The sequence below is a fragment of the Scyliorhinus torazame genome, chromosome 6 (genome assembly GCF_047496885.1).
Source record: "Scyliorhinus torazame isolate Kashiwa2021f chromosome 6, sScyTor2.1, whole genome shotgun sequence".
Lineage (NCBI taxonomy): Eukaryota > Metazoa > Chordata > Chondrichthyes > Carcharhiniformes > Scyliorhinidae > Scyliorhinus > Scyliorhinus torazame.
In genome coordinates this window covers 124362809-124390015 of record NC_092712.1, presented here as the reverse complement: position 1 = coordinate 124390015, position 27207 = coordinate 124362809, and the positions used below count along the sequence as shown (strand labels likewise).

General features: G+C 44.3%; 1 protein-coding gene across 1 annotated transcript in view; it reads left to right on the top strand.

Annotated features, from left to right (window-relative positions):
• The window catches only part of plcl2 (phospholipase C like 2), a 442931-nt gene that overhangs the window by 212993 nt on the left and 202731 nt on the right, over nt 1-27207 (top strand). The window contains exon 3 of the mRNA XM_072508755.1: nt 21375-23861. Coding sequence (XP_072364856.1) covers nt 21375-23861 — 2487 coding nt within the window. The remainder of the gene's footprint in view (nt 1-21374; nt 23862-27207) is intronic.

Sequence of the window (27207 nt, the reverse complement as noted above, 5' to 3'; positions counted from 1 at the left end):
CTGTTCTGAGGATGCAATTGCACCTGAGTTAGCCATCCCAAATTATACGAAACCAAAGCTGAGACCCTGTTCCTCAGTTCAGTAAGGAGAACTGCCTGGGAAAATACGGTGTCCTGCTAAGAATCCATCGCCTCCTCTCTGTTCCAGCTGCAGGGCTGTTCTGAGAGGCCTCTGCCCTGATTTCAAGGATTCTGAACGAACCACTCCCTGCCAGATATGGATTCTGTAACTTCTGTCATCCTTAGACTACAACATGGTAGGTAAAATGAACAAAGTCCAACAGCACATACCGCTCCCTGTGGATTTTAAAAACTTCAAACAAAACTGGAAACCATCAAATATTTTTAAATAGTCAGCAACTAACCTGGAAAGTAATAGATCATCCCTTTAAATAGCACTGCTTCGGGGGCCTTCCTGCCAAATACATGTTTGGCTGTGCAAAATTAAGAGATGGCTTTAGTGCTGTCACTAAAATCAGCATTAAACCCAGACAGACATCACAATCAGCCCTCACATCAGGCATCCATCGGTGCTTGGCTAATGTTATGGGCCAGGGTTTAGAGAACCCGAAAGTGTATCATGGAGTTCACCTGACCCACAACTTTTAATAGATTGTGGTATGGGGAGCACACGGCCCACTCTACAGGTGTGGTAGAGCAGAAATGGAAAAGTATTTTTTAAAGCAAAATAGTGTTTATTCTATGAACTCAAGTTAACCTTTTTAAAACATACAGTGAACATCTTAGCAACCATTAATTCAAATACAACCTCCAAAGACCAAACACTAAGCAAACCTTTAAGCTTTCCTTTTTAACATCCATACGACTTAAAAACAAAACCTTTATCAGAAGCACATCAGGTTAAAGTGACTACTGAAAAGCATTTATAATTCTGAATTCACCAAATGATCAAGAGATAGTCTTTTGATGGCAGAGAGAACAACAGTACACCTGCTTGGTCTGGCTTCAGCTCCAACACTCAAAACAAAACTAAAACACACCCTGCAGCAAACAGCCTAAAACGAAAGTTAAAAGCTGACAGACTGCCCAGCTCCATCCACTCTCTGACATCACTGCAGTAGTAAACACCCATTTCTTAAAGGTACTCTCACTCCAGATATTTATATACATACCCATTTATAAACACCCATTTCTTAAAGGTACTCCCACATGACACTAACAAGGAAGTCAAAGATTATTGGAGGTAGACTGAATGTGCCATTGAGTCCACATTCAGATCTGCCATTATATTACTGAATAGTGGTGCAGGCTCACAGGCTCAATGGCCTACTCCTGGTCTCCTGATTTGCATATTCATTTGTTCTTGTGCATGCACTAGCGCCCTCAATGGCGTCGGGGTGTGAGATTCTGATCAGCTTGACTTGATTGACTTGAAACATTAACCCCTTCTCTTTCGTCAGGTGCTGCAGGATTTTCCATTTTTAATTAAAACTTTCAGTGTCTGCAGTATTTAGTTTTTGCATTACTATCTGGAAGAGTCCATGTGGCCTGGTTTTCAGCTACAGTGTATTTTAAGCAAACACTCCCTACCTGATTTAGCACAAAGGCGATTCCTGTATCACAAAATCTTGTTCACATTAAAGGGGCAAAATGTAGTGCTGCTACTCCGCTCACAACTCCTGGAGGTGAGTTCAGAGGTGGAGGAGGTTCTGCAATTGGGCGGAGGATGTGGGGTGGGATCCCGCCGCCTCTCCTCCCTCTCCCCCCACAATTAATTCCAGGGTTGCGTGTGGCATTCGCAGTAGAGCACCAATTGAGGCCCTTAATTGTCCGTTTAAGGGCCTCATCCCACCACCACCTCCACATATTCAACCAATGATGGACAGGGCATGTGCCATGTAGGGAAACCAACAAGCAAACTCTGTTAGGGCCTTAATTCCCTTGAGGCTTCAGGAGTTCAAGCCGGTGGGGTCGCTGCCTGTTTTGATGTTGTGCCCCCTGCTGCCCTCATTAAATTCCACAGAATGCTTCTGAAATGGTCAAGGAGCCCACTCGGATAGTGAAACAATCATTATATGAAACAAGCACTGCAATAATCATGAAGCTCCTGGTTTTCTATCAGCAACTTGAAATGGACAATAGATTACGGCCCTAGTTACCTACATCCTGGAGTTGAACGTTTGCAAAGGTCTCGGTAACTTTCTCGCCTGAGCCATATTGAGCTCCATTTTTTTATGTCTCTTAGCTTTTATTTTTATTTCTTGTCCCACCTAATTCAGTTTATCCTGCCTTTCCAATTTCTTTATGGAGAAGGATCTTTATCTTGGCTACCTCTAGCCAGTTTGAAGGGTGGAACAAGTTTAACAAAACTGGGTTTTTAATTTCCAAAGCTCAATCTTGAAAGGAACCTTCAAATGAGGCCAGTCAGTCCCTAGCACTTGATTAGGCTTGATTTGTACCTTAACTCCACTTGTCTGGTATTTTTGATCCCCTTTGAAACCCTTATGTGACAGACATTCACATTTTAGTTGACCAGCATGCACAGTGTTATGGGGCAGTGACTTTCAGGTTTTCACTAACCTTTGCATGAAAATTTGTTTCCTAATTTCATTCCTAAACGATATAGCTCTGATTTTATGGTTATGTCTGGATCTGGATTCCCTAATCAGAGGAACTGGTACCTATGGTTCTACCTTATAAGATTCCATTACCAATTTACATACTTCAATTAGAACACTCTTCAACATTCTGAACAAATAAATACAAGCCAAATTTGTGTAATGTGTCAAATAGTGTAATGTGCCATTATTTAACGCTTAGAAACATAGAAAATAGAAGCAGGAAGCGGCCATTCAGCCCTTCGAACCTGCTCCGCCGTTCATGATGACCATGGCTGATCATCAAGTTCAATACCCTGATCCTGTCTTCCCCCCCCCCCCCCATATACCTTGATCCCTTAAGCTCCAAGAGCTATATCTAATTCCTTCTTGAAAATACAAGTACTTTCTGTGGTAGTGAATTCCACAGATTCACCACTCTGGGTGAAGAAATTTCTCCTCACCTCAGTCCTAAAACGTTTACCCCTTATCCTCAAACTATGATCCCTAGTTCTGGACTTCCTCAGCATCGGGAACATTCTTTCTGAATCTGCCCTATCTAATCCTGTTAGAATTTTGTAAATTTCTATGAGATCCCTTCTCACTCTTCTAAACTCCAATTAATATAATCCTGACCAATTTAGTCTCTCCTCAAATGAGCATCCCAGGACTCAGCCTGGTAAACCTTCGCTGCACTCCCTCCATAGCAAGAACATCCGTCCTCAGATAAGGACACCAAACCTGCACACAATACTCCAGGTGTGGCCTCACCAATGCCCTATACAATTGCAGTAGAATATCTCATTCCTATACTCAAATCCTCTGACTATGAAGGCCAACCATTTGCCTTCTTTACTACCTGCTGTACCTGCATGCTTGCTTTCAGTGACTGATGCACGAGGACACCAAGGTCTCGCTGAGTATCCACCTCTCTCAATTTACATGCATTCAGGTAATAGGTTCCTATTTTTGCTGTCATGCTTTATTATTTTTGCCCTGATATAATTGTAATTATTATGTGCAAAGCCCCTTTGAAGGCCAATGCATTCTCAAGGGCAATTTGGGATAGGCAACAAATGTTGGCCAAGACATCCATCACCCACATCGCGTGGAAGAATAAAAAAACTCCTTCCTTACTGAGATTGCCATGCCTAAACTGAACTCACTATCCCAGATGCGGCCAAATGAAGGCTTTGTACATCTGAAGCGTACCTTCCTACCCCTTACCTTCCAGCCACCATGGGATAGCGGTTTTGCTAATGTTGTCAGATGCCTGAACCGAAGGCAAATTTAGTACAACACTCAAAGGGATGATTTTGCATGTTTTTCCCTTTTGGTAGTGTTCTTTTTGAATTTTAACACCTCTCCTTCAACAAGCAAGGAAATGACTCGATTTCAGGACTCTAGAGGCTACAGCGCCATATGGATGCTCTAATTTTCATTCACCCTTGTAAGGCTTTCCCCCAGCTGAGACTCTGCAAATAGATTCTCTACAATGCAAGAGACCCACCACACCCATAGCACAGTTCAGAGTTACATTGATACACTAAGTTACTCAGCCTACTCCTGGACTTTGGTTTCCTAGTGAATCATGAGAATGTTTTAAAAAAATATCCCTTTTAATTCTGGAAACCTTATTATACTGTAATGATTAGTTTTCACTGCATTCATCAGGTGGATTTTAGAGTGACTAGTGTTACTACTCACCATCTGTTACTAACACTTATTCACACACACACACGACATTGTGAACAGCAGGTTACTTTCTTTCACAAATCAAGTCCTTAAAATCTCCTATTTATCACATTTGAACACCATTAATAAAGTTATTTACACACATACTAATTGCATTGATCATTACACAACCTGCACAGACAATATTTAATCTTAGTATACCTTCTTATTTCAAAATCATCCTCATCCATTGTAATATTAAAGGACCTTTGTTTTCACTAATGCAAAAACCTGTGTTTCCTTGGGGTGTCTTTCAGTTTTAATTTTTCACGTCAAAATGGGGAGAAAATCAGTAGAATAAATTATGGTCCAAAAAAGGGTGAATCCAGAGTTAATCAGTTCTTATTTTTACCATCACTAAAATCTCAAAAAGCAAGATGCTGCCAATGGTTGATGAAAGTGGAGTGCAGTGTGATCAAATTTATTGTGGAATAATCTTTGGGGAGCAGTGCTGACACAAACATTAAAGATCCCCTGGGACCATGCTGGAACTGGTATAGTGGTTCTGTAAATGTATTTACACATTTTTATCCATGTTAAAATGCTGGTTAGAATGTGTAAGTGTGTTCAAATGTTATATTTATACATGGAGTTTCCATGATCACAAAATGCAGTCAATTTTGGACCATTTTAGCAATAAAGTACATTGAAAGTAATTGGCATGGATGTATGTTGCAAAAGTATACATTGCTAAAATGTATACTTAAGTAGCACATTACCAAGGTATTGTGGAGCAGAAATATTCTGAAATGTTTCTGGAATATAAAATATTCAGAAGTACAGTTTAATTTTACAGCCCCAGTCATTGTATGTGGCGTGGCCACCCCAGGACTGTTGTATGTGGCGTGGCCACCCCAGGACTGTTGTATGTGGTGTGGCCACCCCAGGACTGTTGTATGTGGTGTGGCCATCCCAGGACTGTTGTATGTGGTGTGGCCATCCCAGGACTGTTGCGATCTCATAGCTATAACCTTGAATCTTTATCAAGAGACATCATGATTTTGACAGTGCACTGGTCAGTGGTTTTTGCCAAATCATCTCCAGTGACTTGTGGTCACAGAACCTCTGCCAAACAGATAGGTATGAAGATGCGCCATTCCAAATGCTAAAGCTAATCGGTGGGATTCTCTGTTCCTGAGACTAAGCGTTGACACCGGGGCAGGATTCGTGGACTGCTACGACAGCAAAACTGGCGTCGCACCTGGACCGATTCAGCAACCGTTGAGGGGCTAGTGTAACGCTGTCGGATTCGCCGGGGTCGAGATTGACACTCGAGAGGCTGACAAGCTACAGCAGTAATCTAGCACTCCACTCCCCACACACACACTCATACCAGCCAACAAGTTGGCACTGGTTGGTCTATAGCGTGTCCATCCCGCTGATGGATCGGCTGGAGCCAGAGAGCACCTAGGGGGATGGCCTGGGGACACCGATACGACCCGTGGCCCTAAGTTCACAGTGGGCAGTCAGCGGCGTGCGCAGTTGCATGACTGCCTTGCAGGCTGCGGCGACAACGTATCTGTCCACCCCGACCCCACAGCCCACCTCAGGCCACCCCTCTTCCCCCATCCCCAACCCCCTCCACCGGCCCTGGCAAAAGTCAGTGGCACAACTGTCAGCAAATTATGGCAATGTTAGACGCTTTCTGTACCCCCTCTCCCTCAGTAGCCATGGTGCCTGGATTTTGCTTTTAATTAAATCATTGTTGGGCTTCACTTTTAAGTTTTATGTTGAATTGATAAAATCCCTTATTGCTGTCTTCCTTCTTTATTTCCCTCTTTTTATTTTGCTCACAGCTTGCCTAAACATTTTGTATGTCTTTGCTGCATCAGATTCACATAACACTATTTGTGCATTTCGTTTTACCTAAAGTTCAGGTGCCTTTATGGGTGCACAGTGCCTTCATTTTCAACTTATTCCATTTCCTTTCCTCCTATGATATTGGCCATTATGACCATCTCACAGAATATGGCGGCACGGTAGCACTGTTGCTTCACAGCACCAGGGTCCCAGATTCGATTCCTGGTTTGGATCACCATCTGGGTGGAGGTGGCATGTTCTCCCCATGTCGGCGTGGGTTTCCTCCGGGTGCTCCGGTTTTCTCCCACAAGTCCCGAAAGATGTGCTGTTAGGTAACTTGGACATTCTGAACTCTCCCTCTGTGTACCCGAACAGGAGCCGGAATGTGTTGACATGGGGATTTTCACAGTAACTTCATTGCAGTGTTAATGTCAGCCTACTTGTGACAATAAAGATTATTATTATGATGATGATGGAAAATTTTAAGTTCAGAAAGTTACCTTAGATCAAAGCAGAATACATTATGAAAGTGGAAAATGCAACTGAGATGAACGTGTCTTAACTTGGAAAAATAAAATGTCAAAATGTTTTGACCTGTCTAGCCCCACATTTTAGATTTGAATTGAGTGGTTTGCCTCCTTCCTCAAGCAGTGCCTAGTAACTAAACCAGTAACCAATCAAGAATCATTGCAATAATGCATTGAGTTCACCATGTTAGGCTTCCACTGGTTAGCTTTTGCTGTCTGCAGTTGTGCGCAGCCTTGTCCTGCGAGAGTCTGAGTGCATATGGAGCAATGTGTTTGAATTGTACGACTGTCATAGTTGAATAGCTGGCAATGTGCTCAAGCTGTGAAATATGGATTTGAGGCATGCAGCCGTGCTAAGTGTGTGAGGGTGAAGTGAACTTATGAATGTGAAGTATAAGTCATGTTTGCTCGAGCTTTTTGGTAGATGAGTGATGAAGTGTGGTGAATTGTGCAGTATGCGAGGCTAGCAGTTCATTTGCATGGATGTGGCATTTAAGGATGAATTCACTGACCTTGATCACCTGAACTTCTTGTAGCACTGCATCCAGATCCTTGGGTTGCATTGTTTGCTTTGATAGCACTGGCTGTCTAGTTGCTGCCTTCTGAGAGTTTACCTGGTGGGCTTCGATGTACTCTGCTGATAGAGGACCATGCCCCTACTGTACCCTCCTGCACCATAGCCTCCACATTGGCATCAGCGAACCTTGGAGTACACCCTTTGCCCTTCAACTGTTATTCTAAGTTCTTTATCATAGAATCCTAGAATTCATAATGCAGAAGGAGGCCATTCGGCCCATTGAGTCTGCACCAACCCTTAGAAAGAGCACCCTACTTAAACCTACACCTCCACCCTATCCCCGTAACCCAGTAACCCCACCTAACTTTTTTCAACACTACCTTGGACAATCTTTCCCAACCACTTGCAGCAGCTACTGCAGCCTGAAGCCACCTCCCCTTTAATAGGTGCAGGTAAATTTTAAGTGCTGCTTCCCTTACATGAACTTGGGCAACCTGTTGAGACATGAAACCTCTCGAAAATGTGTTTAGTGCTGGGAAGCCTATTACTGTCATTTAAATTAGCAAGTATTATGAAATTTGTGTTCATTGCAATCGCACTGCCTTTTATTTTGGAGATTGTTAAATTTTACCTCCCTTATGTGCTATCTCAGAATTAAAGCAGCCAATATAAAGCCAAATATATTTTTAATCACAATCCATGTAGTGACAAACCAAAGTGGTGTGAGATTGGCTGCTTCAGGAAGTCTGATTCTCTCTCTCTCTCTCGAGCTAAATTGGGTGCTGACTCTGGATTTAGTTCAGGTTAGTGCACCCAAAGCATATGAAAGAAAGAAGAAAGATGTGCATGTCTTCATAATGTCCCAAAATATTTCACAGACAAATATTTCTGTTGTGTCGTTGCTGTTTAGAAGACAACATATCAGCTAAGATCCCACAAAGAGCAGCAAGGCAAAGGACCATATTATTGATTCTAGAGATGTTAGTTGCGGAATAAAAGTTGGCCTTGACTTCAGAAAAATCCCTTTGCTCTTGTTCAAAAAGTTCATGTGACTTGTTATGTCAATCTGAATGGACGTACAAGAAAGAGAAGTAACATCTCAGCCAAAAGACTACATGGCCAACAATCCAGAACTCCCACACTGCTGTACTTAAATGTCATCCTAGCTTATATATTCTAATGTTGCATTAAGGTTTAATCATCAAAACCGTCCGGCGTCAGGGGCGAGAATGTTACTACAGAGCTCAGCTGAAGCTGGTATATATGGTATTGTTTATTTTGGGACAAGGAAAAAAAATTACACGAGTGTGATGGAAGGCGTTCCCTTGAGGTTGGGACTAAGTGGGATGGTTCGGACAAATTAGATAGAGCTGTACTTCTGGCAGTGTTGACATGAAAATACACGACCCAGCCATCGATTGTATTATCACTTTAGAGAAAATGTATCTCATTTTCAGAGTTAAGGAAAAGAAATGCATTTGATAGAACTGCTGTAAACTAAATACCTGGCAGAAAAGTGTGGGTTACAGAATGCTGCGCAAATAACTTATTGACTCTGCTGCACTTGAGTTCTTGGTTCTTCCTCATTCTTGGAAAACAAAATCCGCGTTTTGTAGTTCACGGTTGCATAATCGTTCTTCTCTTGTGCAGAATTAAAGCTGCAGTAGTTGGAATCACTGGCATAACAGATGTGTTTCATTGTCAGCCCTCAAATCCACTCTAATTTGCTGTAAGTTTCTATTTTACAGTGAGTTGGCATGAAATCTAAAAGGACAAAGAGTTGGATTGAAGGTGTTCAGACTCTTGGATTTATACTGCAGTATTTTTAGTTTATCCTCCAAAATACCCACTCTGCATTCATTTGCAAGAGCCAAGGTTTTCCAAAAGGCTATGCATAAATTTGCATTATAAGTATTATATATATTCAAACTCTACATTTAGATTTTCAAAGCTCTGAAGGTTGTTTTTAATGTGTAAATTGAAGGATTGATATTTTTTTTTACTTCTTTGTAGACAAAGGTCAAAATAGCATGCCACAGGAGCATGTAATTTACAGCATCAATATTATTCTTTAATGAAATTATACGTGATTTGTGATTGTTCCTCTTACCAACAAAATCAATGTTTGCCAAATATTTTTCCTGAATGGCCTTTTAAGTGCTGTCCTTGAATATAAAATTTTCTATCCAAGACGAGTAAATACAAGTAAATTCAGCACTTCATTTGTTGCATTGATTTTCAAGTAGCCAACAGTTTTCCGATTTGATGAAAGTAGTCGCTGTCTTGGAGCTCTGTTTATTTCTGCCTTGTAAGTATAGTTTAATGGTAAATTCTTGGCTGACCGAAATTAGTAATGGCATAAATCTTTACTACACATTTATTAATCGCAGTTAAGTGAGCATCAAGGTGCAACAGGCTTTGCTCACGGATCCACTAAATGAATGATATAGAATACATCAATGTTTATCTCCGGGAAATCAGAAAAATATCAATGTGAATTTGTTGAATAAATTGATAATTTTATGATTCATTGATAATATTCTGAATTGCTCACTCTGGAAATACCAGCTAATCCTTGCTAATAAGACAAATTAGTCAAGCATTTTAACACATTCTGCAAATGATTTGGTAGGTTCGAGTTTTTACTCAAAGAAGAACTTACGGTATGGGGCTTGGGTAGGGTGCTCTTTCCACGGGCGGGTGCAGACTCGATGGGCCGGGTGGCCTCTTTCTGCACTGTAGATTCTATATATATGTTCTTTCTCACTGCGGACGATTTTGCGCCCATGTTAGTCATCAGTGAGAATGGCAAAGCGGGCGAGAGTCCAGAAACACGATTGTCACCGAAGCTTCTTCCCCCGCTGATGATGCAACAAGATTCCTGCCCACAAAGAATGAGAACCGAATTGTAATACATTTTAATGCATTTACTTATAATTAGTGAGCCCCCCACCACACAATGTTGGGGGTTTACTACATGCCTCCCAACAGCCAGCGGGAGATAGAGGAGCAGATAGGTAGACAGATTTTGGAAACGAGTAAAAACAACAGGGTTGTTGTGATGGGAGACTTCAACTTCCCCAATATTGACTGGGACTCACTTAGTGCTAGGGGCCTGGATGGGGCAGAGTTTGTAAGGAGCATAATAGAACATAAGAACTAGGAGCAGGAGTAGGCCATCTGGCCCCTCGAGCCTGCTCCACCATTCAATGAGATCATGGCTGATCTTTTGTGGACTCAGCTCTACTTTCCGGCCCGAACACCATAACCCTTAATCCCTTTATTCTTCAAAAAACTATCTATCTTTATCTTAAAAACATTTAATGAAGGAGCCTCTACTGCTTCACTGGGCAAGGAATTCCATAGATTCACAACCCTTTGGGTGAAGAAGTTCCTCCTAAACTCAGTCCTAAATCTACTTCCCCTTATTTTGAGGCTGTGCCCCCTAGTTCTGCTTTCACCCACCAGTGGAAACCGCCTGCCCGCATCTATCCTATCTATTCCCTTCATAATCTTTTTTGTTTCTATAAGATCTCCCCTCATCCTTCTAAATTCCAACGAGTACAGTCCCAGTCTACTCAACCTCTCCTCATAATCCAACCCCTTCAGATCTGGGATTAACCTAGTGAATCTCCTCTGCACACCCTCCAGTGCCAGTACGTCCTTTCTCAAGTAAGGAGACCAAAACTGAACACAATACTCCAGGTGTGGCCTCACTAACACCTTATACAATTGCAGCAGAACCTCCCTAGTCTTAAACTCCATCCCTCTAGCAATGAAGGACAAAATTCCATTTGCCTTCTTAATCACCTGTTGCACCTGAAAACCAACTTTCTGCGACTCATGCACTAGCACACCCAGGTCTCTCTGCACAGCAGCATGTTTTAATATTTTATCATTTAAATAATAATCCCTTTTGCTGTTATTCCTACCAAAATGGATAACCTCACATTTGTCAACATTGTATTCCATCTGACAGACCCTAGCCCATTCACTTAGCCTATCCAAATCCCTCTGCAGACTTCCAGTATCTTCTGCACTTTTTGCTTTACCACTTATCTTAGTGTCGTCTGCAAACTTGGACACATTGCCCTTGGTCCCCAACTCCAAATCATCTATGTAAATTGTGAACAGTTGTGGGCCCAACACTGATCCCTGAGGGACACCACTAGCTACTGATTGCCAACCAGAGAAACACCCATTAATCCCCACAATTTGCTTTCTATTAATTAACCAATCCTCTATCCATGCTACTACTTTCCCCTTAATGCCATGCATCCAGGAGGGCTTCTTAAAACAATATGTAGACAGTCCAACTAGGGGAGGGGCTGTACTGGACGTGGTATTGGGAAATGAGCAGGGCCAAGTGGTAGAAGTTTCAGTAGGGGAGCATTTCGGGAACAGTGACCACAATTCAGTCATTTTTAAGGTGCTGGTGGACAAGGATAAGAGTGGTCCTAGGGTGAATGTGCTAAATTGGGGGAAGGCTAATTATAACAATATTAGGCGGGAACTGAAGAACCTAGATTTGGGGAGGATGTTTGAGGGTAAATCAACAACTGACATGTGGGAGGCTTTCAAATGTCAGTTGAAAGAAATTCAGGACCGGCATGTTTCTGTGTGGAAAAAGGATAAATACGGCAAATTTCGGGAACCTTGGATAACAAGAGATATTGTAGGCCTCATCAAAAAGAAAACGGAGGCATTTGTCAGGGCTAGAAGGCTGGGAACAGACGAAGCCTGTGTGGAATATAAGGAAAGTAGGAAGGAACTTTACCAAGGAGTCAGGAGGGCTAGAAGAGGTCATGAAAAGTCATTGGCAAATAGGGTTAAGGAAAATCGCAAGGCTTTTTACACGTACATGAAAAGCAAGAAGGTAGCCAGGGAAAGGGTTGGCCCACTGAAGGATAGGCAAGGGAATCTATGTGTGGAGCCAGAGGAAATGGGTGAGGTACTAAATGAATACTTTGCATCAGTATTCATCAAAGAGAAGGAATTAGTGGATGTTGAGTCTGGAGAAGGGTGTGTAGATAGCCTGGGTCACATTGAGATCCAAAAAGACGAGTTGTTGAGCGTCTTGAAAAATATTAAGGTAGATAAGTCCCCAGTGCCTGATGGGATCTACCCCAGAATACTGAAGGAGGCTAGAGAGGAAATTGCTGAGGCCTTGACAGAAATCTTTGGATCCTCTCTGTCTTCAGGTGATGCCCCGGAGGACTGGAGAATAGCCAATGTTGTTCCTTTGTTTCAGAAGGGTAGCAAGGATAATCCTGGGAACTACAGGCCGGTGAGCCTTACGTCAGTGGTAGGAAAATTACTGGAGAGAATTCTTCGAGACAGGATCTACTTCCATTTGGAAGCAAATGGACGTATTAGTGAGAGGCAGCATGGTTTTGTGAAGGGGATGTCGTGTCTCACTAACTTGATAGAGTTTTTCGAAGATGTCACAAAGATGATTGATGGAGGTAGGGCAGTGGATGTTGTCTATATGGACTTCAGTATGGCCTTTGACAAGGTCCCTCATGGTGGACTGGTACAAAAGGTGAAGTCACACGGGATCAGGAGTGAGCTGGCAAGGTGGATACAGAACTGGCTAGGTCATAGAAGGCAGAGAGTAGCAATGGAAGGATGCTTTTCTAATTGGCGGGCTGTGACTAGTGGTGTTCCGCAGGGATCAATGCTGGGACCTTTGCTGTTCGTAGTATATGTAAATGATTTGGAGGAACATGTAACTGGTCTGATTAGTAAGTTTGCAGACGACACAAAGGTAGGTGGAATTGCAGATAGCGATGAGGACTGTCAGAGGATACAGCAGGATTTAGATTGTTTGGAGACTTGGGTGGAGAGATGGCAGCTGGAGTTTAATCTGGACAAATGTGAGGTAATGCATTTTGGAAGGTCTAATGCAGATAGGGAATATACAGTGAATGGTAGAACCCTCAAGAGTATTGAAAGTCAGAGAGATCTAGGTGCATAGATCCACAGGTCACTGAAAGGGGCAACACAGGTAGAGAAGGTAGTCAAGAAGGCATACGGCATGCTTGCGTTCATTGGCCGGGGCATTGAGTATAAGAATTGGCAAGTCATGTTGCAGCTGTATAGAACTTTAGTTAAGCCACACTTGGAGTATAGTGTTCAATTCTGGTCGCCACACTACCAGAAGGCTGTGGAGGCTTTCGAGAGGGTGCAGAAGAGATTTACCAGGATGTTGCCTGGTATGGAGAGCATTAGCTATGACTAGCGGTTGAATAAACTCAGTTTGTTCTCACTGGTACGATGGGGGTTGAGGGGTGACCTGATCGAGGTCTACAAAATTATGAGGGGCATAGACAGAGTGGATCGTCAGAGGCTTTTCCACAGGGTAGAGAAAATTACTAGGGGGCATAGGTTTAAGGTGCGAGGGGCAAGGTTTAGAGGAGATGTACGAGACAAGTTTTACACAGAGGGTAGTGGGTGCCTGGAACTCGCTGCCGGAGGAGGTGGTGGAAGCAGGGACGATAGTGACATTTAAGGGGCATCTTGACAAATACATGAATAGGATGGGAATAGAGGGATACGGACCCAGGAAGTGTAGAAGATTGTAGTTTCGTCGGGCAACATGGTCGGCACGGGCTTGGAGGGCCGAAGGGCCTGTTCCTGTGCTGTACTTTTCTTTGTTCTTTGTTCACATGATCCCCCTCACTGAATATTCATACGTCGCTGACAGGACATCACATCAGTGAGGTTTACGACAGCTATTTAAAGAGATGAATCTGTCGTGGGGTTCCCTCGGGGGCGCAAAGGTAAGGGAGAGGGAGGGACATGCCCACATAGTGCCCTGGCACTTCTATCTGGCCCAGGTTCTCACCACCAGGTTGTCAGAGGCGACCTGGCAGTGCCAACTTGCACCGGGGGCATTGCCGGGGTAGGACCTCTAGGCAGCCCATGGGACTTCCCAGAACGCTTGAAAATCTGGACCAAATCCTCGGCTGTGCAGCTGGAAAGCTGCACATCGGTTTTCAGTCTGAGCCTGACAATCTGGAACAAAAATGGGAAAATTCCGCCCACTGCCTCAAACAACCTGAAATTCAGAAAATCTGAAAGTTTTAAGACCTTGTGCGAATAAACTCCCAACTTTTTTCTAACCTACATTGAAGAAAACACAAAGAGCAAGACTGAAAAACAAGAAGACAAACAAAAATTGTGAGAAACCCATTGCACCAGTTATTAAATCCACTGCAATTCGCATACTGCTGCAACCGGTCCACATCAGACACCATTTCCCTGGCCCTACACTCATCCCTAGAGCATCTCGAAAACAAGGACTCCTACATCAGACTCCTATTTATTGACTACAGCTCCGCCTTCAACACCATAATCCCAGCCAAGCTCATATCAAAGCTCCGAAACCTAGCACTTGGCCCCCCACTCTGCAACTGGACCCTCAATTTTCTGACCAACAGACCACAATCTGTAAGAATGAACAACAACACCTCCTCCACAATAGTCCTCAAGGCTGCATACTTATCCCCCTACTCTACTCCCTGTGCACACACGACTGCGTGGCAAAACTTGGTTCCAACTCCATCTACAAGTTTGCTGACGATACGACCATAGTGGGCCGGATCTCGAATAACGACGAGTCAGAATACAGGTGGGAGATAGAGAACCTAGTGGAGTGGTGCAAGTGACAACAATCGATCCCTCAATGCCAGCAAAACTAAAGAGCTGGTCATTGACTTCAGGAAGCAAAGTACTGAGCACAACCCTGTCAGCATCAACAGGGCCGAGGTGGAGATGGTTAGCAGTTCAAATTCCTCGGGGTGCACTTCTCCAAAAATCTGTCCTGGTCCACCCACGTCGACGTTACCACCAAGAAAGCACAACAGCGCCTGTACTTCCTCAGGAAACTAAGGAAATTTGTCCACATTAACCCTTACCAACTTTTACAGATGCACCATAGAAAGCATCCTATCGGGCTGCACCACAGCCTGGTATGGCAACTGCTCGGCCCAGGACCGCAAGAAACCTCAGAGAGTCATGAACACAGCCCAGTCCGTCACCCGAACCTGCCTCCCATCCATTGATTCCATCTACACCTCCTGCTGCCTGGGGAAAGCGGGCAGTATAATCAAAGATCCCTCCCACCTGGCTTACTCACTCTTCCAACTTCTTCCATCGGGCAGGAGATACAGAAGTCTGAGAACACGCATGAACAGACTCAAAAACAGCTTCTTCCCCACTGTCAGCAGACTCCTAAATGACCCTCTTATGGACTGACTTCGTTAACACTACACCCTGTATGCTTCATCCGATGCCAGTGCTTATGTAGTTACATTGTATATGTTGTGTTGCCCTATTATGTATTTTCTTTTATTCCCTTTTCTTCCCATGTACTTAATGATCTGTTGAGCTGCTCGCAGAAAAATACTTTTCACTGTACCTCGGTACACGTGACAATAAACAAACCCAATCCAATCCAACCTCAGGGAAGTTGGGTCACCTATCATTCTCTCTCTCTTTCTCTCTCCAGTGACCATGCTGTAAGAGGGTATTGGCGACCATGGGCTTCCATACGCTGGTCCATAGTTATGCCTGGTTATTATGCCTGAGAGGGCACGGCAGTGCTTTTCTGTGACATTCTGCTGGTTCTGGCTGACTAGGTGATTTTCCTGCTCTTGCTGCCTGCAGTAGGCAGAGAGGAAGGATTTGCAGGTTGATATCATCAAGTTCTGGAATGGGACTTGAATCCAGAGCTTCTAGCTCAGAGGCAGGAACTCCACAAGAGGTACCACTTTCATTACCTGAAAGAAGCAAACAAAATTGTTTAAATCAAGAATTGTACAATGTGCGTAATGCCTGCAGTTCTCTGTTAAATCTGACATAACCACTCTTGGGTTCATGGCATTATCTAAGTGGTGCCAATGAACTTTTGTGCAGTTTACTGAGAGGTAACTAGTGCGTTTTATGCATCACAAACAACATCTATTTTATTTTCTGGCCCCTGCTGCCATGCGGTGCACACTGTCAAAGGATGTTATCCCAATGCTACTTAATGGTAAAAATGAATGGAGGTGTTGGTTATATTTTTCTGACTGTCAAAATATTTTCAGTGTTTAATTCAATATAAATGAAAATAGCATTCTTTGTTTGAGTGGATAGTATGCAGGTGATGATTAGCATGAATTTTTACTCCCAATGTGTAACTTTAGATGGGTGCTGTGCAAACTGCTGGAATAAGCAGCCTATTGGTATCACAAATGCGTAGAGATCATAGTTATTACTCAGTCTTTTGTACACAAAACGTTTTCATCCATCAGAAAGTTGTGGTGCTCAATTTCTGATCATACAGTGTTGTCTTCATTGAAGTGGGGGGGGGGGGGGGAGGAGTGGGTGGGGGGGTGGGGGGCGGTGGCGTGAAATCACAAAGTTATTTCGTAATTCGTACGCTGTGAAATATTTAAGGTTCTCCAGCACTATCCAGTCAGGAAGAAGGGGATTTGGATACCAACCTTGGTTGGTGTATAATTTGTTTAAAGAAGTAACCTGTAATTGTTTTTGAGATTATATACTTTCTAATGTTCAGCAATGCTTTTCTGTCTGATCTTTTGGATTCTCCGTCCAGCAAGGGGATGAAGCCAGATTTTCATTTATGCTGTTATTATGCTTCTCTCTCTCCGAACCCCCGAGTAATTGATGTCTCTAGTTTTCTTTTCCTCAATCGGCACTTTATAATGCTCCACATTGATCCTATTGGGATATTGGATTGAATTGAATGAAGAATCAACCTCCATGTCATCATTCTCTTTTTTTTTTAAATATGTTTTATTGAAATTTTTTTCCCAAACAACAATTTTTCCCCTCTTACAAAGCAAACGCAACAATAACAATACAGAAATTTTTAACAATACACAAGTAACAAAACCCCTTTATCTTTGACCTAAACTAAACTAAACCCCCCCCCCCCTTCCCCCTGGGTTGCTGCTGCTGGTCATCTGTCTTCCCTCTAACGTTCCCCTAGGTAGTCGAGAAATGGCTGCCACCGCCTGGTGAACCCTTGAGCCGATCCTCTCAGGGCAAACTTTATCTGCTCCAGTTTAATGAACCCCACCATATCGTTTACCCAGGCCTCCAGTCCGGGGGGTTTCGCCTCCTTCCACATGAGTAGGATCCTGCGCCGAGCTACTAGGGACGCAAAGGCCACAACGTCGGCCTCTTTCGCCTCCTGCACTCCCAGCTCTTCCCCAACTCCAAATAGAGCTAACCCCCAGCCTGGTTTGACCCGGGCCTTCACCACCCACGAAATCACTCCCGTCACTCCCTTCCAATACCCTTCCAGTGCCGGGCACGGCCAAAACATATGTGCGTGGTTTGCCGGGCTCCCGCCACACCCCCCACACCCGTCCTCCACTCCAAAGAACCCGCTCAATCCCGCTCCCGTTATGTGCGCTCCATGCAGCACCTTAAATTGAATCAGGCTAAGCCTGGCGCATGAGGAAGAGGAATTTACCCCGCCCAGGGCACCAGCCCACACACCCTCCTCCATCTCCTCCCCCAGCTCCTCCCCCACTTTCCTTTTAGTTCGCCCACCGACTCCTCCCCCTCCCCCCTCATCCCTCGGCAAATCTCTGACACCTTGCCCTCTCCGACCCACACCCCCGAAAGCACCCCGTCCTTCACCCCCTGTGTCGGGAGCAACGGAAACCGCCCCCCCCCCCACCCGTTGTCCAGCAAACGCCCCCACCTGCACACATCTCAAGAAATTTCCCCGGGGCAACTTATACTTTTCCTCCAATGCTCCCAAGCTCGCAAAAGTCCCATCTATAAATAAATCTCCCACCCTCCCAATTCCCAACCGGCACCAGCTCTGAAATCCTCCATCCATTCTTCCTGGGGCGAACACATGGCTGTTCCTGACTGGGGACCCCACCAGGGCTCCCCGCACCCCTCTCTGTCGCCTCCACTGTCCCCAGATATTCAATGTTGCCGCCACCACCGGGCCTGCGGCAAACCTTTTAGGTGAGATCGGTAGCGGCGCCGTCACCAGCGCCTCCAAACCCGTCCCTCCACAGGACCTTCTCTCCAGTCCCCTCCACGCCGCTCCCTCACCCTCCATCATCCATCTACGTATCATTGCCACACCGGCAGCCCAACAGCAACTGCCCAAGTTCGGTAGTGCCAATCCTCCCCCGCCCCCACCACGCTGAAGGAACACCCCCCCCCACTCTCGGAACCCCTCCCGCCCACACGAAGCTCGCGATGCCCCTGTCCATTTCATTAAAAAAGGTCTTGGTGATTAGTATAGGGAGACATTGAAACACAAACAAGAACCTCGGGAGGACCATCATCCTAATTGCCCGCACCCTGCCCGCCAGCGATAGAGGCTGCATGTCCCACCTCTTGAAGTCCTCCTCCATTTGCTCCACCAACCGTGTCAGATTAAGTCTGTGCAAGGTTCCCCAGCTCCTAGCGATCCGAATCCCCAGGCATCGGAAATTTCTTTCCACTTCCCTTAGAGGCAAGCCTTCTATCTCTCCACTCTGGTCCCCTGGATGCATCACAAATAACTCACTCCTCCCCATGTTTAGCCTATACCCCGAGAAATCCCCGAACCCCCTCAAAATTCGCATAACCTCTATCATCCCCCCCTGCTGGGTCCGACACGTATAGCAATAGGTCATCCGCGTATAACGAGACTCGGTGTTCTTCTCCCCCTCTAATCACCCCTCTCCATTTCCTGGAGTCTCTCAACGCCATGGCCAGAGGTTCAATTGCCAACACGAACAACAATGGAGACAGCGGGCATCCCTGTCTTGTTCCCCTATATAGTCGGAAATACTCCGATCTATGTCGACCTGTAACTACGCTTGCCGTTGGAGCCCCATAAAGAAGTCTAACCCAGCTAATAAACCCGTTCCCAAACCCAAACCTCCTTAACACTTCCCATAAATACTCCCACTCCACCCTATCAAATGCCTTCTCTGCGTCCATTGCCGCCACTATCTCTGCCTCCCCCTCCACTGGGGGCATCATTATCACCCCTAATAGTCGTCGCACGTTAACATAGAACATAGAACAATACAGCGCAGTACAGGCCCTTCGGCCCACGATGTTGCACCGAAACAAAAGCCATCTAACCTACACTATACCATTATCATCCATATGTTTATCCAATAAACTTTTAAATGCCCTCAATGTTGGCGAGTTCACTACTGTAGCAGGTAGGGCATTCCACGGCCTCACTACTCTTTGCGTAAAGAACCTACCTCTGACCTCTGTCCTATATCTATTACCCCTCAGTTTAAAGCTATGTCCCCTCGTGCCAGCCATTTCCATCCACGGGAGAAGGCTCTCACTGTCCACCCTATCCAGCCCCCTAATCATTTTGTATGCATTCAGTTGTCTCCCTTTTACGAACCCTGTCTGGTCTTCGTGTACCACCCCCGGGACACAGTCCTCTATCCTCGATGCCAGTACCTTTGCCAACAATTTGGCGTCCACGTTCAATAATGAAATGGGTCTATAGGACCCGCACTGCAACGGATCTTTATCCCTCTTCAAAATTAACGATATTGTCGCCTCCGACATCGTCGGGGGTAGAGTCCCCCCTTTCCTGGCCTCATTGAACGTCCTCACCATCAACGGGGCCAACAAGTCCACATATTTTCTGTAATACTCCACCGGGAACCCGTCTGGTCCTGGGGCCTTCCCTGCTTGCATGCTTCCCAGTCCCTTAATAACCTCGTCCACCCCAATCGGTGCCCCCAGGCCTACCACCCCCCCGCTCCTCCACTTTCGGGAACCTCAATTGGTCCAGGAACTGCCGCATCCCCTCCTCTCCCTCTGGGGGTTGAGACCTATACAGTTCCTCATAGAAGGTCTTGAACACCTGATTTATCTTTCCTGCCCTTCGCACCGTGTCTCCCCTTGCGCCTCTAATTCCTCCTATCTCCCTCGCTGCTGCCCTCTTTCGCAATTGATGAGCCAACAGGCGACTAGCCTTTTCCCCATATTCATACCTCCTCCCCTGTGCCTTCCTCCACAGTACCTCCGCCTTTCTGGTGGTCAGAAGTTCAAATTCCGTCTGGAGTCGTCTCTTCTCCCTGTACAATTCCTCCTCCGGGGTCTCTGCAAATTCCCTATCCACCCTTAAAATCTCCCCCAGTAATCTTTCCCTTTCCTTGGCCTCTGTTTTCCTTTTGTGGGCCCCAATGGAGATCAGCTCTCCTCTGACCACCGCTTTTAGTGCTTCCCATACCACTCCCACAGGGACCTCGCCGTCGTCATTGACCTCCAGGTATCTCTCAATACGCCCCTGCACTCTTGCACACACTCCCTCATCCGCCATCAGTCCCACATCTAATCGCCAGAGTGTTCTCTGCTCCCTTTCCTCTCCTAATTCCAGGTCCACCCAATGTGGGGCATGATCCGAAACCGCTATGGCTGAGTACTCAGCTTCTTCCACCCTAGAGATCAACGACCTTCCCAAAACAAAAAAATCTATCCGGGAGTACACTTTATGGACATGGGAGAAGAAGGAAAACTCCCTAGCCCTAGGTCTAAGAAATCGCCATGGATCCACTCCCCCCATTTGGTCCATAAACCCCTTAAGTACCTTGGCCGCTGCCGGCCTTCTTCCGGTCCTTGAGCTGGATCTATCTAGCCCCGGGTCCAGCACCGTATTAAAGTCCCCTCCTAAAATCAAGTTTCCTACCTCCAGGTCCGGTATACGCCCCAGCATCCGTCTCATAAATCCCGCATCGTCCCAGTTTGGGGCATTCACATTAACCAACACGACCTCCATTCCCTCCAGCCAGCCACTCACCATTACATATCTACCTCCGCTATCTGCTACGATGTTCTTTGCTTCAAATGCTACCCATTTCCAAACCAAAATGGCCACCCCTCTATTCTTTGCGTCCAGTCCTGAGTGGAACACCTGTCCCACCCATCCTTTCCTTAGCCTAACTTGGTCCGCCACCTTTAGGTGCGTCATGTCATCATTCTCATTGCGCAGAGTTGCTTCGCTAAACTGATTATACTTGACATACAAAGGAGACAAATATACCGCCTACCCTTGTTGTTTTTAATGTTGGTTATTGCAACCGTTATCAGCATCTTGTAGTCTCACAGTACAGTAATTCCACATGTTTGGCCCTCCTACCCATTCGCCAAACAATAGGAACAGAGGTTTGCATGTGTTATCAAAGGTACTGCACATAAACATTTGTATTTATAGGACTTTTTTTCTTTTTTTCAGGATGGCACCAGACAACGAAAAGAGAGAAAGAAAACAGTCTCCTTCAGCAGCATGCCAACAGAAAAGAAGATCAGCAGTGCCAGCGATTGCATCAATTCAATGATTGAAGGCTCCGAACTTAAAAAGATTCGCTCAAATTCCAGAGTCTACCACCGCTATTTTCTTTTGGATACAGATATGCAATCGCTGAGATGGGATCCTTCAAAGAAAGAACTGGATAAAGCCAAAATTGATGTAACATCAATCAAAGAGGTTCGAACAGGAAAAAATACAGAAATGTTTCGCACCAATGCTGTTTATGATCATATTTCAGAAGATAGTGCATTTTCAATCATTTATGGAGAAAACTATGAGTCATTGGACCTTGTCGCTAATTCTGCAGATGTAGCAAATATTTGGGTTACAGGCTTACGGTACCTGATCTCCTATGGGAAGCACACACTAGATATGATAGAGAGCAGTCACAATACCATGCGGGCATCATGGCTTTCAAGTGTTTTTGCTGCCGCTGATACAAAAGATGCAGGGCATATATCATTTCACAAAGCTGTGCAGCTTGTTAAGAACCTGAACTCTGGACTGAAAAATAGCAAAATTGAATTGAAATTCAAAGAATTGCACAAAGCAAAAGAAAAAATAGGAACTGAAGTTATCAAAGAGGAACTCGCACAAGTTTATCATGAGCTTTGCACGAGACCAGAAATATATTTTTTGTTAGTTCAATTTTCAAGCAATAAAGAATTTCTAGATTCCAAGGACCTGATGATGTTTTTGGAGGCAGAGCAGGGGATGCCACATGTTACAGAGCAAGTGAGCATGAACATTATTCAAAAGTATGAGCCATCAAAAGAAGGGCAAGAAAAAGGTTGGCTTTCCTTAGATGGTTTTACCAAGTACCTCATGTCATCTGAATGCCATATATTTGATCCCGAACACAAGAAAGTTTGTCAGGACATGACTCAGCCAGTGTCTCATTATTACATTAACGCATCACACAACACCTACTTGATTGAGGATCAGTTCCGAGGTCCGTCAGATATCACAGGGTATATTCGTGCTCTGAAAATGGGGTGCCGAAGTATTGAGGTGGACGCATGGGATGGAACCGACAATCAACCAGTCATCTATACAGGCCACACAATGACATCACAGATAGCCTTCTGTAGTGTAATTGATGCAATTAACAAATATGCTTTTGTTGCATCGGAATACCCTTTGATTTTATGTTTGGAAAACCACTGTTCATTAAAACAGCAGAATATAATGATCCAACATATGAAACAAACCTTTGGAGACAAACTGTACACAAACCCCCCAAGTGTTGATGACAGTTACCTACCCGCGCCTGAAGCCCTTAAGCACAAAATTTTGTTAAAGGCAAAAAAGCTACCAGCAAATATCGCAGGCTTTGCAGGTGATATTACGGATGAAGATGAAGGTGCAGAGATGGCAAAAAAGGTGGTAGGTGAGAATACAGACCAGCAGAATGTAGTTCCAAACAGAAAATTTAAACTTTGCAAAGAACTCTCAGACATTGTGACTCTTTGTAAATCTATACTGTTTAAAGACTTTACTGACTCACTTCAAAACCAGAAATTTTGGGAATTTTGTTCATTCAATGAGGTAACTGCCAGTAAACTTGCCAATGAATACCCAAAGGACTTTGTGAATTACAATAAGCGTTTCCTTGCTAGAATATATCCCAATCCAATGAGGATAGATTCAAGCAACATGAATCCTCAGGACTTTTGGAAGTGTGGCTGCCAAGTAGTGGCAATGAATTACCAGACACCTGGTTTAATGATGGACCTTAATATTGGTTGGTTCCGTCAGAATGGGAATTGTGGATACGTGCTTCGTCCTGCCATCATGAGAGAAGAAGTCTCCTATTTTAGTGCCAATACTAAGGATTCTGTGCCAGGTGTTTCTCCCCAACTACTCCACATCAAAATTATTAGTGGCCAAAACTTTCCCAAACCAAAAGGTTCAGGTTCGAAAGGTGATGTAGTAGATCCCTACGTGTTTGTTGAGATCCACGGAATACCTGCAGACTGTTCAGAACAAAGAACTAAAACGGTTAACCAAAATGGAGAGAACCCCATTTTTGATGAGAGTTTTGAATTCCAGATTAACCTCCCTGAGCTGGCAATGGTGCGATTTGTGGTTCTGGATGATGACTATATTGGAGACGAGTTTATTGCTCAGTATACGATACCTTTTGAATGCTTGCAACCAGGATACAGACATCTGACGCTTCAATCACTGACAGGTGAAATTCTACCACATGCCTCATTATTTGTACATGTGGCAATTACAAACCGGAGAGGTGGGGGGAAACCTCACAAACGTGGCCTTTCTGTGAGAAAAGCTAAAAGATCAAGAGAGTATGCTAACATGAGAACAATCTTGATAAAATCTGTGGATGAAATATTCAAGACTGTTATCCAGCAATTGCGGGAAGCAACTGATCTTCGAGAAAATATGCAGGTATGGTTGTATGAATATGGTTTGTTTACTCTCGTGCAGTGTAATAAGAATTAGGATGAATTGTTTTCTTTCAGTTAATTTTATGGTATGATAGAAATGGGATTAAATAACAAAAACAACTTGTATTTAAAATAGTAAAATATCCCAAAGGGCTTCACAGTAACATCATCAAGCAAAATTTGACACTCAGCCACTTGAGGAGACATTAGGGCAGATAACCAAAGCTTCTCAAACAGGTTTTGTCTGCACGTTCTCCCCATGCCTGTGTGGGTTTCCTCCGGGTGCTCCGGTTTCCTCCCACAAGTCCCGAAAGACGTGCTGTTAGGTAATTTGGACATTCTGAATTCTCCCTCTGTGTGCCCGAACAGACGCCGGAATGTGGCGTCTAGGGGCTTTTCACAGTAACTTCATTGCAGTGTTAATGTAAGCCTACTTGTGACAATAAAGATTTATTATTATTCAAGAGCATCGAAAACAAGGATGAGAACTTTAAAACAGAGGAGTTGCATGACTGGGAATTAATGTAGACCGGTGTGATGGGTTAATGGGACTTGGTTAGAGTGAGGAGGTGGGCAGGAAAGTATTGGCTGACCTCAGATTTTTGGAGGGTCGAACATGGGGAGCCAGCCAGGAATGCAATGGAACAGCTAAGTGTCGAGGTGACAAAGGCACGGATGAAGGTTTCAGCAGCAGGTGAGCTGATGCAGTGGCAGAGTTGGGTGATGTTACGGCGGTGAAAATAGGCACAGATGTGTGATCAGAAACTCATCCCGGGATCAAATATGACATCAAGGTTGTGAACAGTTTGGTTCAACCTCAGACATTTGCCATGGAGAGGGATGGAGTCAGCATCCAGAGAGGTCTTCCCAATATTAAATAGGAGATAAATTCTGCTCATCGAGAATTGGAAGTTGGGTAAGCTGTCTTGACAGTTTAGAGACAGTAGAGCGGTCAAGGGGTGGTGACAGTGAGGTGCCATCAGTGCATATATCAAAACTAATGCTATGCTTTTAGATGATGTCTCTGAGGGGCAGCTGGTACATGGGAAATAGGAGGGTGCCATGGTAAATCCTTTTGAGGGCCACAAGTGGCAATGGAGTGAGAAGAGCAGCTATTCCAGGTGATTAGAATGGAACCAGATGAGTGCAGTCCCAACCAGTTGGAGGACATTGGAGAGGTGCTGGAGGATGATGGTGTGCTCAAATGTGTTAATGGCTACAAGAGAGGTTGAGAACATGGAGGAGGGATAGCGTACCTTGGTCACAGTCACACAGGATGCCATTTGTGACTTTGGTATGAGCTGTTTTGTTTCCACGGCAGGGATAGAAACTCAATTGGAGGAATTTAAACATGGAGTTACAGGAAAGACAAGCACCATTGGGAGACAATGGCATGTTGGAGGATGTTGAAGTGAAAAGGGGGATTTGGAATGGGGTGGGTATTTTCAAGGATAGTGGGGGACCATGGTTTTTTTTTTAAGTTGAAGGGTTATAATAACTGATTTGAAGGAAAAGGTACCAGTAACTGAGCAGGGTGAACTGTTGAAAATGTCAGTCCTGGAACCAACGGAAAGGACTTATTTCAGATGCATAGCAGACCTAAAAATGCTTCTCGAGCTATTTCCGATCACATACAAGCTTCTTGCATGAGGCTGCTACAATTTCAAATTTCTTGATCCCAACATTACAACAGGTTCATTGAGGAAATGGATTATCTTGTTAATGAGTGCTTCAGCCTTCAGGCTGATGATTTTTAAAATATTAATTCATGGGATGTGGGTGTCACTGGCTAGGCCAGCATTTATTGCCCTTCTCTATTGCCTTTGAGAAGCTGGTGGTGAGCTGTCTTCTTGAACCGCTGCGGTTCATGTGGTGTAGGTACACCCACAGTGTTGTTAGGGAGGGAGTTCCAGGATTTTGACTCAAAGATAGTGGAGGAACAGCATTATAGTTCCAAGTCAGCATGCTGAGTGGCTTGAAGGGCAACTTGCAGGTGGTGGTGTTCCCAGGTATCTGCTGCACTTGTCCTTCTAGAAGGTAATGGTTGTGTGTTTGGAATGTGCTAAGCAGCCTTGGTAAATTTCTGTCGTGCATCTTGTAGATGGTACATACTATTGCCGCCGTTTGTCGGTGGTGGAGGGAGTGAATGTTTGTGGCTGGGATGCTAGTCAAGCGGGCTGCTTTGTCCTGGATGGTGTCATGGGCATTGACATGGACCACTTCTGCTGTAAGGTTGACAGTCATGGGCACTTTTATTTTATAATCATATTATTTTTGATAGCTATTACAGAATTCTTTTATATATAAATTATCCTGAATGCTCTGAAGAATTTAACAAATGTAAGTTTAAATATGCGAAGAATTCTGCAGTTTTGTTTGCATGATAATAATGCATTACTCTTGATGATCTGCTATTTAAATATAGTTTAACATACAGTAACTTCATTTGAAGCCTACTTGTGACAAAAAGCGATTTTCATTTCATTTCATTTCATTTAAAAATTACTTGTTACAACTGCTGCCCAACCTGATTTTTATGGAAAAGTAAAACAACTGCAACATTTATCTACCATAGAAGAGGAATTCCTGGAGTGTATCGCAGGATGGTTTTCTGGATCAATATGTTGAGGAGCCAACTAGAGAACAGGCCATCCTAGACTGGGTTCTGTGTAATGAGAACGGAATCATTGGCAATCTAGTTGTGCGAGACCCCTTGGGGGTGAGTGACCATAATATAATAGAATTTTTCATCAAAATGGAGAGTGAGGGAGTTGATTCTGAGACTAGTGTCCTGAACCTTAACAAAGGAAACTACGATAAAATGAGTTGGCTATGATCGATTGGGGAATGTTACTTCAAGGGATGACAGTGGATAGGCAATGGTAAACATTCAAAGAGCGCATGGATGAACTGCAACAATTGTTTATTCCTGTCTGGCACAAAAGTAAAACAGGAAAGGTGGTCAATAAATGGCTTATAAGGGAAATTAGGGCTAGTATTCGATCCAAGGAAGTAGCATATAAATTGGCCAAGAAAAACAACAGGTCTGAGGATTGGGAGCTGTTTAGAATTCAGAAGGACCAAGGGATTGATTAAGCAGGGGAAAATAGAGTACGAGAGTAAGCTTGCAGGGAACATAAAAACTGACTGTAAAAGTTTCTATAGGTACATGGAGAGAAAAAGATTGGTGAAGACAAATGACTTGCAATGAGAAACAGTGAATGTATTATAAGGGACAAAGAAATGACTGAGCAACTAAATACATACTTTGGTTCTGTCTTCACAAATGAGGACACAAATAAGGTACCAGAAATGTTGGGAAATGCAGGATTTAATGAGAAGGAGGA